We start from the raw sequence: 12,164 nt of genomic DNA on the forward strand, positions 1-12,164 counted from the left end.
ATCCAACACTTAATGGTTTATGTGCAAATACCTGCAAACTAATGACATTTCTCTCAGGAGAGACAAGTGAATGAAGTAGAGATGAGTGTTTATTATGACAGATGATATGTGATAATTAAGTCTTATCAGAAAGTCTGTGGCACTCAGACTCCACAGATCTTCAGACACTGGTGGTGGCCTGAAGACCTGTGAAGACTGGGTGGCGATGGGGAGGTTGGGGGGTTTGCTTAACAGCAGCATTAAAGAACTAAGGCAGAGAGAGAATCATGTTTAAAAAGACAGCAGCGAGATGATTGGCTAACGGCGAAGGTGTGTCGCTCTGCTGTTGGAGAGTTGTGACCAGCTGATGAGAACAGCTGATATCTTAACTGACAGTGACAGCAAAGAAATGATGAATGAGCCTTCGTGAGTGGAGTTAATGCAGGATGGGGTGACAAGTAAACTACAGGCCTTCTGCTAGAGCTTCATTCCTGTCAGCCTCAGCCATAGCTTGTGTTTAGTGCTTATTAACAAATATTAGCATGCTAATGTGCTAACCTGTGATGGTGAGCATGGTAAACATTCTACCTGCTTAACATCAGGGTGTTAGTTTTGTCAGTGTGAGTCAGAAATCACAGGAAAAAGAGCCTCTTTATAAATGCAGAACCTGCCTAAGAACCACCATGTGTTTAAGTTTTCTTCTGCATCAAAGTAATCAGTCATGCTCATCTGTACATCCAGAATTCAGAGTAAAACATGAGGCTTGAGTTGTAGCCCACAGCATTACTCTCTGAATCCATAGCAACACGATGCTTACTGTTTTTGTAGCCCAAAGCATTGTGGGAACTATAGTTGTAAACATTACAGAGGTTCATACTGGGATTTGCCATAATGTCAGACTTCGTAAACCCCTGATCCAACCCAGGTTTTTGTTGCTAATTAGATCAACCTTTAAAGAGGGAAAATTTAAGTGGTATGTTGTCTCTGTCTCTTTCTTCCAGGGGCGTCCTGTAACTCCTGACAGAGAAGAGGAGCCTTCATCGCCATAGCTGCTGCTCCTCTCCTGCTCCAGTCCACTTTCCCCCTTCCACCCCCTCTCTTCACCTGTTGAGTGTTCGTTTTTCACTTTTTATCCCTCCACATCCTCCATCACCTGTCACCATGACAACCTCGGCTCTGCGACGGCAGGTGAAGAATATCGTGCACAACTATTCAGAAGCGGAGATCAAGGTACTATGCTGCACTCTCTTCAAGTGTCGCTGATGGGTAGGAGCTTTTATGTGTTAGACTCTGAAGAAGGAAAAACTCCTTTATATTAACATTTACATTGAGTCATCAGATCAGAGCACATCAGGACAAACTCTCGACTGCCTCATTTCTTGACTTGAAACTTCTCAGTAATAAATATGCTTTGAGACCTTTTTGTGATGCTGGATGAAAAACAACATTATATATGCATGGACTGCAAATATGAGAGCTGATGGACATTACTGCTCCTCTGCTTTTGATGTGCAGGTTCGCGAGGCCACTTCGAACGATCCATGGGGCCCGTCCTCGTCCTTAATGTCAGAGATCGCCGACTTGACCTTCAATGTGGTGGCGTTTGCTGAGGTCATGGGCATGGTGTGGAAACGCCTCAACGACAGCGGCAAGAACTGGAGACACGTCTACAAGGTGAACCCCGTAAAAGAGATATTCATGATCCTCAGAGGATGAATCCCAGTGACTTGAATGCCGATCTCCTGATGTTTTGCTCTAGTGGCACCATGAGGTTAAAATTTGTGGTTCATAGTGAAATATCTCAACAACTGTCAGATGGATTGCTCATGAAACAGGTAGTCGAGGTCCCTAGAGGATACATTCCAATGACTGTGCTGATCCTCTGACTTTCTCTCATATTAATGGTCCCCAGCAGGTGTATTACAATAGCTTTGATCCCCTGACTTTTCATGTACCACCATCATCCGGTCAAATACCTGCGAAACTAAAAGTCAGTTTTCCTCAGCTGTACTTTGTGTGACAATATTAACTGATGATGCCATTTTGCAAATATTGCATGCTAACATGCTAAACCACCACAGCAAACATGGTAAACATTAAAAACTGACATCCTACCATTATCATTGTAAGCATGTTAGCATGATGACATTAGCATGTAGCTCAAGTACAGCCTCACAGAGCCGCTAGCTTGGCTATAGGCTATTTTGTTATACCGTTGTCTCCTGTTTCGATCTCATTGCACATATCCCTGTAAAGTAGTTCTGTTTGAGAATATTTATGTATTTCTTTTCTACAACTACAAAGTGGAGAGTGGAGATGTAAGGAAATGCTCATTTTGCAGCATCAGTGTGGTAATCAGCCTTTGCCTCCAGGCCCTGACTCTGTTGGACTACCTGCTGAAGACAGGATCAGAGAGAGTCGCCCAACAGTGCCGTGAGAACGCGTTCACTATTCAGGTACTGAGCTGCAACGAGAGGACAGCCTCAGCACTCTGAATACCTCAGGAGGACAGCTGGTGTATTGTTCATGGTTCATCTGGATCATCACTACCTTCAGCTAATGTTACATTACATACACAAACACCGAACAGAACAATCAACCAGTAAAGAAAACAATCTCCAATCAGACAGTCGATTAATATTTGCTTTACTTGTTTTTATTGGATTATTGGAGTCAAGAGTAAATTATTATTTTGGATGAATTTATGTTTTCTGCTCTGAGCAAACTGTAAAATCATTACTTTCCCGAGGATCAAATTATTGAGGTTTTCCTGCATCTTCTTAATCAATACTTGAATTGTACAGTATTTTTAAATTTCATGTTGATCTCTAAAAGATTTTGGAAATGTCTTTTCTGTGTGTGGTTCAGACGCTGCGTGACTTCCAATACGTGGACCGCGATGGTAGAGACCAGGGCGCCAACGTGAGAGAAAAAGCACGCCAACTGGTGTGTCTCCTCCGGGACGAGGAGCGGCTCCGCCAGGAGAGGAGTCAAGCCCTAAAGACCAAGGAGCGAATGGCTGGGGGAGGCAGCGGAGGGGGCGGGGGCGTCTACGGAGGTATACCCCCGTCTTACCATCCAGGGAGGCGAACAAGCCAGCCCAGCATGGCTGTGCTGTACGGGGAGGAGTTCAACCGCTCCAGAGGCTCTCCGTCCTCCTTTAACTGTGAGTATTCTGGGTTTTTAAACTGTTTTTTTTTTTGGCCAGTGCTTTAAGCTGTGAACACGTATCATCACCCTTAAAGTCGATGTGGTGAACAGCCACTGCTTTTTGACAGCTGTCGAGTGTAGCTGCACGATCTGTGCTGTTTCACAAATGTGCGTCTCCACCACCTCCGTTAAAGAGCAGCTCACAGCCGCTTTCCCCAGCTTCTGGAAGACAGGCATTAAAAATACATACTTGTGTTCAGGCTGATCCCAAGTGAAATGCATGTTGTGCATTTGTTGTGCATGTTGCCCAGCACATAGATTATCAATACTGCAGCGTAGGCCTGAAAATATTCAAATGAGCCCCACACTTCCTGTGCTCCATGTCTCATGCATCCCCACGTCAATCTGACCGCCTCTCCTCACCCTCCATCCTGCAGCCTCGTCTTCGTCTCCTCGCGCCGCCTCAGACCTGGAGCAGGCCCGACCCCAGACCAGTGGCGAGGAGGAGCTGCAGCTCCAGCTGGCCTTGGCCATGAGCAGGGAGGAGAGCCAGAAGGTAAAACAACACACACACACACATATTATGGCAATGTGTAATCTCCTCTGGTGTCACACACACACACACACACACACACACACACACTTCTCCATTGTACTCGAGCCACACGTCTCATTGCCCCTTGATGATTCCAGTAATAAAACATTTTGTTACAAAAAATCTGAACATTCTCCCACCTACATCTAGCCAGCCCTTCCTTTCCTTGTTACCATAGAGATGGATGAAGACACACAACTACAGATTGCCTTAAGCTTCAGCCAAAAGGAGCATGAGCAGGTACACACGTGCAGAAACACACCTCAGTCCTTACGATACAGTGCCCACATTCATTAACCCTCTTAACTAAGATGCATCTCTGTGGGCATTCAATGACTTTCTTCCCAACTCCTTCCTTCCTTAGCCAGGTTGCTCCCTTCCAGGACCTCTGCTGTGTCCCAGTGGCTCTCAAACCGTTCAGACTGTGTTTAAATGTTTAAACTTCTACATATGAAACATGCTTGTCACTCTGTCTCCTCTGCTCTGGTCTGAACCAGCCTCTGCTTTTTGTCAGCTGAATATTTCAACAGCACAAAAAAGCCACCAGTGCTGCCGCCTGCGTCTCACCAGGCCAAAGACTGTTTCACTAGCGCTGCAGTGTGTGTGTGTGAGTACGTGCACTCACGCTCATTGCCGTGGCGATAATGTTGATGATGTCACGATGCCGCCCCTGCAGGAGCAGTGCTGTCGTCAAGGAGACGAGTCTCTGTTACAGAAGGCGCTGGATGAGAGCAGGAGAGAGAGCCAGTCAGGGACACAGGAGGTGAGTTTAAAAACTGTGTGTGTGTGTGTGTGTGGGTGCATGCCTGCTACACGAGTGTGTGTTTGCATGGAGAAGTGGGCGGGTGCATTTGTAGGTGGATGCTGGCAGACATTTAGAGAATGAAGTGGAGTTTATAGTGCGGACTGTGGGACAGGGAGGGAAACGAGACAAAAAGACATAGATCAGCACAACGAGAGAGGTTTGAGAGAGAAAACGCCAGAGAGCTGAGAGCGAGGAGAAAGAGACGCCTGCTGAATGATAATGACTTTGTCTTGTCTAACCTTGAGCTCTGCATGACATTTCCTGAAAAGCATACTCCTTATCTTGTAGCACACTAGCTCCTTAACTCACTGGCCTGTCAGAGGGAGTATCAGAGTCACCAGCTGTCTCATGTAAAGGTCCCCACGGCTTGTAATTGGTTATATTGCATTGCTCATCGTGAAAATACCATTCCTTTCAGGTGCAGAAATGACATTTCATTTTCTTTTATCTGATGCTGTAATTTAGTGGTTACATTTACATGGTTTAAGACATATTAAAATAGAAAATCTAGAAATACTACACTTGGAATAACAGTTTGTGTCAATTGCTTCATGAAACATTCTTAAAATCCCATCTACTCCCTCTCCATCACTTAAAAATCCAGACTCCATAAACATGCAGCAACATTTCACATTTCTGAAATTGAACTGTAGCAACTTTAACTCCAACAGTCATTGGAGCTGTCACGTGAGGCCAACTGTGATTGGTTGTTAAATTTCCTGGGAAGGGATGAAGTATGGAACCATTGTTGTCTGAATGATACCACTGATTCATGCACAGTGTATAATCATGGTGTTGATGTGAATCGTTGTAAATGCCATTTCAATTAACAATTGCTCAAAAATATGTACATTTCCATTTACTTTGTGATGTGCTAAAATGAAATTACCTGACGATATCGCCATTAAATGTTCTTGCTGTATAAGACTCCACGTGAGCAATTTTTATGGTATCACATTTCCAAATACCCACTTAACATGTCATCATAATGCACATACAGTCTGTAGTACTTTGTTACCTGAAGTCAAAGTAAGAGACCCTCAAATGGGTGCGTCATAGTGTTGTTACAATGATACTATATGAGTCTTTCAAAGTTGAGCAGTAAACAAAATGCTGCTAACAGGCTGCACTGCTGTCTGCTCTGCTGTGAGACGCTGCTCTGCCAGCTGCTGCAGAATAAGCGGTGGAGTCCAGATGCAGCCTGACAAACTGTTTCTGAGCTCCCTCGAGCACTTTTCACTGCATTACGTCATGTAATCCCGTTGCATCATAGCATACAGTTAGTAATAGCTGCTGGATTTCTGATATGTCCCTCAGACTCCACAATAAAACTCACAAGGATGCTTAAATGCTCCTGCTGGTAAATATTTGTGTTTTCAGTAGAGTGAAACATAAAGTCAGCCAGCTGTTTCCTGGGCAGTGAATAAAGTCTGTTCTGTCAAAACCACATCAACAAAAACATCAACTTTTGAGCAATTTTTAGTATGAGACTTTTCTTGAAGCATAAAGAAACACTATCCTACTATGATCAAATCTGGAGATATGTGGCCTTCATTGGATGAAGTTTATATTGAAGCGGCATCAGGGAAACATTTTTCCTTTTTTGCTCCCTCTGTAGTCAGCCATGCTGGACCTGGTGGACATATTCGGCCCCTCATCTGAGGCCCCACCTCCGCCGAGTGACCCTTGGAACTCTTCCCAGCCCACCTGTGACGTCGCCTCTGACCCCTGGGACTCTGTAGGTGGGTGCTTCATCACATCAGTTTGATGCTAGACCTTCTGTACCGGCTCGTCGTGTCTTCTCCGATTCTGTGAGTTAGTATGTGTTTAATGTTTCACAGCGGTCCACTCCAGCACTCCTGTGATTGGTAGCCCTTGGACGGCCCCTCCCTCGTCCTCCAACGCGTCCAATCCTTGGGCTCCATGCACCAACTCACGGACAGACCCCTGGGAAGCAGCACCTGTGTCCTCCAGTCCTGTCGATCAGGCGTGGGACAGCCCAACAGACGGAGGTACCTGCTCTGGTGTCATCAACGTGCACATACGTTGGAGTTTTCAGTGTTTGTCCAAAAATGTAAGTTTTTACTGTGTTGAATTTGTCATGCAGGTGGTGATGGGACAGATCCGTTCGCTGCACAGGACGAGGAGAAGCCTAAACAAGAGGTTCCTCAAGTGTCCTCCCCTCAACCTGCTAGTCCCACAGGTAGTGTAGTAAGACAGCCAGAAGCACTGTGGATTTGACTGCACATCCGAATCATACAGAAGTAATAAGTCTCCTGCATTGACAGTGGTTGGACAGCTGGTACACTGCACTGTAAGACCAGGGGTAGACTACTGTGGTGTTTTATGCATTCACATTTAACATGTATTGTAATGGGATGGATTAAATGTCACAGTTGCAAGAACACTTGTAAAATCTAATGTAATCGAATACAACAGTGCTGTAATAAATACCTGTATTGCCTTTGGGAAGCTTCAGGTATTACATTTTATCTAAAACTGGTTTTATTTAAACATTTTTAACAGGTTTTGACAGCATTAAAATGCAATGCAAACTCAACCTAACTGAACATTAAAAGCTTCGCAAAGATATTTAGTTCACAACTATTGTAATAGATTCCATGAACAGGAAGGAGTCCTTGTTATTGCACCCACTCATCCTACACAGATGGGTGACAATTTCAAGAAAAAAATCTGAATAAATGAATGAAGCGTAACAAATTCATACGCTTCCTCGTATGGCTCGAGGGGCAATAAACAGCTTCAGAATGATGTGAGATTCTATAGCCTTAACAAGCACCAGATTTCAGCCTAGTTGAGATAGGGTTGTTGACAGCGCAACCCTCATCAAAACACCAACTGAGGGCATATCTTTTGGAAGATTGCTGTTCTTCCCCCCAGAAGAGTTCAAAACTTGAGAAATCTGTGACAAGGACCAGTGAAGCTCTTCTGGAGGCCAAGATTAACTTAGTTAGGTGTGGGGACTCCACAGCCACAACAACTACATCATTCTGCACTTCATGTTGGCTTTTCCTACGACATCATATCCCCTCTAGAAGCTATTTTTTCTGTCCTGATGCAGATGCAGAGCTATTCGGGGTAAAAGCAGACTCTGACCCATTTGCCGAAGCGGATTCCAAACCAGATCCCTTTGGGACTGACCCTGCGGTGAACCCCCAGGTGAACGGTCGGGAGTCGTCCAGCCCAGAGATGTTTGACCTGTCCCGGCTAGCACCCCCACTCAGCGCTCCACCGACTCGTGTGTGTCGAACCCCAGAGGCCTTCCTGGGACCTACAGGGGCATCGCTGGTTAATTTAGACGCTCTGATACCCTCCAACCCGCCTAGCAAGACGCACAACAACCCCTTCCTCTCAGGTAACACAGACCCATTCAAGGACTCACATTCTGTACTCATACAAACATTATTGTGATATTATGAGACGGTTCTCTACCCAATTCTGTCTTCTCAGGTCTGAGTGCTCCATCTCCCACCAACCCCTTCCACTGCGACCAGCCTCGCCTCACCCTCAACCAAATGCGACCATCCTCCACATCCCCGCTGCCCCCACACATGCTCTCCTACAGCCCGTCGCTGCCCCTGCCTCTGCACCACCAGCCACCCATCCTGCCCTCCTCTCTCACACAGCCTCCCGCCGGACTCCTGGACCTTCCCTCCAACCTCCCGCAGCCCCTGCTCCCCCTTTCTCCGCGACCGGCCCCCCGGGCTCAGTCACAGACACAGACACACAGCCACAACCCCTTCCTCTGAGACGCCTGCATCTTTCACGCTCTGGTCTGCAGAGGGACACGGCAGAATAGACTCTTTCTGGATTCATCTATGCTGACTACAATGAGACTAGTTTAAAATGAGTCTGAAGTGGACTGCGGATCCTGGCCTGATGTCATCGTGCACACTGGAAGCGGATCAGTCTTGGACTGGATGTAGGTGTGTCTGTCTGTAGACACACCAGCTGCTATTTAACCTGAACTCTTGAAGAAAAGCGAACTCACACACACACAGACACACACACACACACACACACACATGCACTCAGGCACACTTCAGGGTGCACAGACACAAACATGCACACACCACCAAGCTAACAGGGTGTATCTCAACAGTCCCTTCGATGCCTTTTCCCCATAAACAGCGACGACTCTGAGCACCCTTTGACCACAGAGACAGACCTATTGCGCGAGAAGACTGGGATGAAGCCACATACTTACTTTGATTGTCCACCAAGATTCACAAGGTTCCTTACCGCTGCTGCTTCACCGACGAAAGCATGAATGCATCCCACCCCCCGCCCCCAGAGACTCCAAACTATTCTATTCTGCTGAGCACCTGAGATGAGTTCTTCAAATAAGTCCTTTTTTTTCTGATGAGTCAAATAGTATCTTGAGCTTTATTGGCACAAATGAATCACAGGAGACAGCCCCAAAAGAGTGTTACTGTAAGATTCAAGACAGCACTGTTCAAGAACTAATCGACTCAGGCATCCCTTCCTACATCAACATAATGATATCTATTTTGCATTGCCTTGTTACCTTGCAAGCTCAATAGCACCTTGTCCTAAGTTAGTTATGTTGTTTGTCCCTCAAGGCAAGCAGCCCCAACAAGATCCAGGTGGATTCAAAACTGGACTGAACAAGCCTAAGCTAGACCTTACCGTCTCAATCTGGACCTAAACTGATCACTGATTGTATCCTATCGGACCCGTGTGCCTGTCTCTACAGCTGACCCACAATGCATTCCCGGCTGGTTGATATTGGCGCCATTGAGGAGGACCTCAGGGAGACCGCTCTGTCCCTCCTCCAATGAGAGTCATGAATGGAAAGGCATTTCTACAGAGAAAAACGACAGGGGAGATCAATGACTTTATTTCAGATGTGAGCATAAAAATGAGATATGAAGAGATAAGGAGGAGTGAAGGAAAGCCGAAGCGAAATAAGGTCAAATGATTACAGACGACTCACTGGTGTATTGAGCAGCGGCTCCTCTCCTCGGCTCCTCGTTCACTTCTGTGTTAGGAACAAACGAGTCTGACAAGGGAGATGTTTGGTGATCACTGCACTGAGCCTGGACGTGAATGTGAAACGCCTGCCTATAGATACACACAGGCTTAGTACATATGTATTTAACAGAATGATACCTATAAAGTATTATGGAATATTATACCAATAAAGAATGGTGTTTGCATTATAATTTCTGAAGTCTTTATATGATTTATTGATGAGTCATTCATTCATTTCATCTCTTACAGATAATTGCCGTGCATGACTAGTAATATGTGGTCATCAGTGAGTCAGTGCTGACTTGTGGTACTGTTACACTACATTTTAGCAATATTATCATATAATCACCACAGGTATTGGCCACATTGGCTGCTGTTTAGTAAAAGTTACACAGTCTTACTTTGAGGTCTGTGTGCTTGTTAGATTGATCATCTTGTTTTAACCTCTCTCCAATTTGATTCTTCACACGACTGCCTCTGTCACAGACTGGCTGAAAGTGTGTGCTGCTGACGCCATTGCTATGCGGGATATGATGGAACATAAGTAGCCAATCTGGTTATCCATGTGGCTGATTCGCACGCAGCAGTGTGAACAAATACACTGTGTCTCAAAGTAAGCAACAGCCAGCAGTTTTAACTCACCATATGACAGTGAGCTTCAGCCCTCGGCAAACTGTTTCCATGTCAAGTCAGCCTCCAGACTCCTCTCACAATCAGGAGTTTATTGAACAGTGACACGTGTGCATAGCCATGAGTCAAAAAAAAAAAAGTAGGTGTCCGAAATAAATGACACAAAATTCTTCCTCCTCACTGGCGCTTCTCCAGCTGGTGGTGTCACATGGTTTCGGCAACATCCTTGCCCACCTTTGTCTAAAAATATCCTGTGTCTCTCCACTCATATTGTCATTTGCTACATTGTTATCATAAAAATACTGATTGTAGCCACTTTAAATTCATTTACTGAGGGACATCCATAGTTATCATGTCAACCTCTCTGTGAGGTTGGGATTGTAAGGGCTTCTTTCATTGACCAAACCCTAAAAGAGTTGAATACATTTAAATTGCTATTACATATTCTTATTGTCCCATACCATTTATCAGGAAAGCCACACACAAACACACACATGCTCTAAATATCAAACAGGAACCAAGGCAAGAGTTTTAATGGACTGAGCTGTTGGTGCTTAGGAGAGGATGGAGTCGATATGAGCAGTTTTGCTATTTGGCCACTAGATGGTGTTATTGACACAGTGCACTGCAGGCTTTCTCTCCAGCTATTCACTCCTAATTATATCATCAATCCTGACAATGTTTTACACCTGGGATTCTAAATGCATGCACTTACATGTGAGTTAGTGACGCAAACCAACAGGCAACACACACTTGAGGCCCAAAGACGTAGTGCTGTAAACAACAGCTGTACCACAGTAATGACTGAAAAAAAAACACCTTACACCGCTCTTAAGACAATTATTAAATCAGCACATCAAATGTGTCCATCCCCAGGACCATGGAAGTTTGACTTACAGTTTTCCAGATACCTTGTCATGCACTAGTCTTGCTGAGGGGAAATGTTCATTGCAGTGCAGCCAGTTGTTGTGGAGATTTCTTGCTCTTCACAAAGTATTGAAAAAAAAGAAAGACTGATATCACCTTCTTTAGGCTCTGTTGTGGCCCTTGTCGAAGCCATCCTCAGCTGTCAACACACTGTGCGTCTCCCGTCTGTGTGTGTCTGCATGTGCCACAGCTCAGGATAAATTAAAACCACCACAAACTCTCTGGAAAGGTCAAACACAGGCGATTTCCAAAGCAAAACTAAACGAATGAGGGAAATCCAATCATACCTCGAGATAGACTTGCACACTTCCTCTCTCTTTAATGTCTGGCATTTCTGTCCAAACAAAATCAAGTGCAGTCTGATCACAGATCTAACAGCTGCGGTCTCGACCTCCAGATACAGTAACTCAACTCATGTGCTCATTTGAAATGCAACATCGCCATGTGGTGCTGATTTGGTGGAGGAAGGGATGTAAACAGGCAGCAGTGATTGATAGCGGGACCAGTTTTGAGAGCGAGTGCAGAATACATTTTATTGCAAAAGTAGATCAGAGACCCTGTGGAGCTGCTGTGCTAGGAACTGGATGAACTTCACAGCCACAGTCAGAACAGACTCAGAGGGATTCATAACCTCAAGCTGAACCTCTAAGAATGAAACGTCTGAGTAATATAATTGACTTTTAGCTAATCATGAACGGCTGCCTGCAACAATCAATCTCTGTGAGTCAGAAATTAATATCTGGCTTGCCTCGCAGGCCCAGTGCAATACTCCTGCAAGGATAAATGTTTCAGAAGACAGTAACACAAACATTCAATAAGGCCTTTGTTAACCACAAGACTTCACAAGCATAGTCTTTCTCCTGGCTATCCTGTTTAGCATGTAAGTGCTGGTGCATCTGCACAGTCAAGCCAGATTCCCTCTTGATCCCATTTATCAAGCACTCAAGCATGAGAGAATAATCCCTGATCTTGGCCCTGGTCTACCCCCTCCCACCCCCCGGAGCTGTTGTTCCTGGCCTGCAGTGAGGCATTCGTCCAATTTAAAAACTCATTCAAAGTGAT

General features: G+C 45.2%; 1 protein-coding gene across 1 annotated transcript; it reads left to right on the forward strand.

The window, feature by feature from the left end:
• Positions 1 to 1,122: 1,122 nt before the first annotated feature.
• Positions 1,123 to 8,299, forward strand: epn3b (epsin 3b). The gene is made up of 11 exons (XM_041933949.1): positions 1,123 to 1,209; positions 1,495 to 1,653; positions 2,352 to 2,435; positions 2,848 to 3,145; positions 3,567 to 3,685; positions 4,401 to 4,487; positions 6,148 to 6,271; positions 6,371 to 6,541; positions 6,637 to 6,732; positions 7,612 to 7,905; positions 8,001 to 8,299. The coding sequence occupies exons 1-11, from the start codon at positions 1,141 to 1,143 to the stop codon at positions 8,297 to 8,299; spliced, it is 1,800 nt and encodes a 599-aa protein (XP_041789883.1). The 5' UTR covers positions 1,123 to 1,140.
• Positions 8,300 to 12,164: the final 3,865 nt, after the last annotated feature.

The sequence above is a fragment of the Chelmon rostratus genome, chromosome 3 (genome assembly GCF_017976325.1).
Source record: "Chelmon rostratus isolate fCheRos1 chromosome 3, fCheRos1.pri, whole genome shotgun sequence".
Taxonomy (NCBI): Eukaryota; Metazoa; Chordata; class Actinopteri; order Chaetodontiformes; family Chaetodontidae; genus Chelmon; species Chelmon rostratus.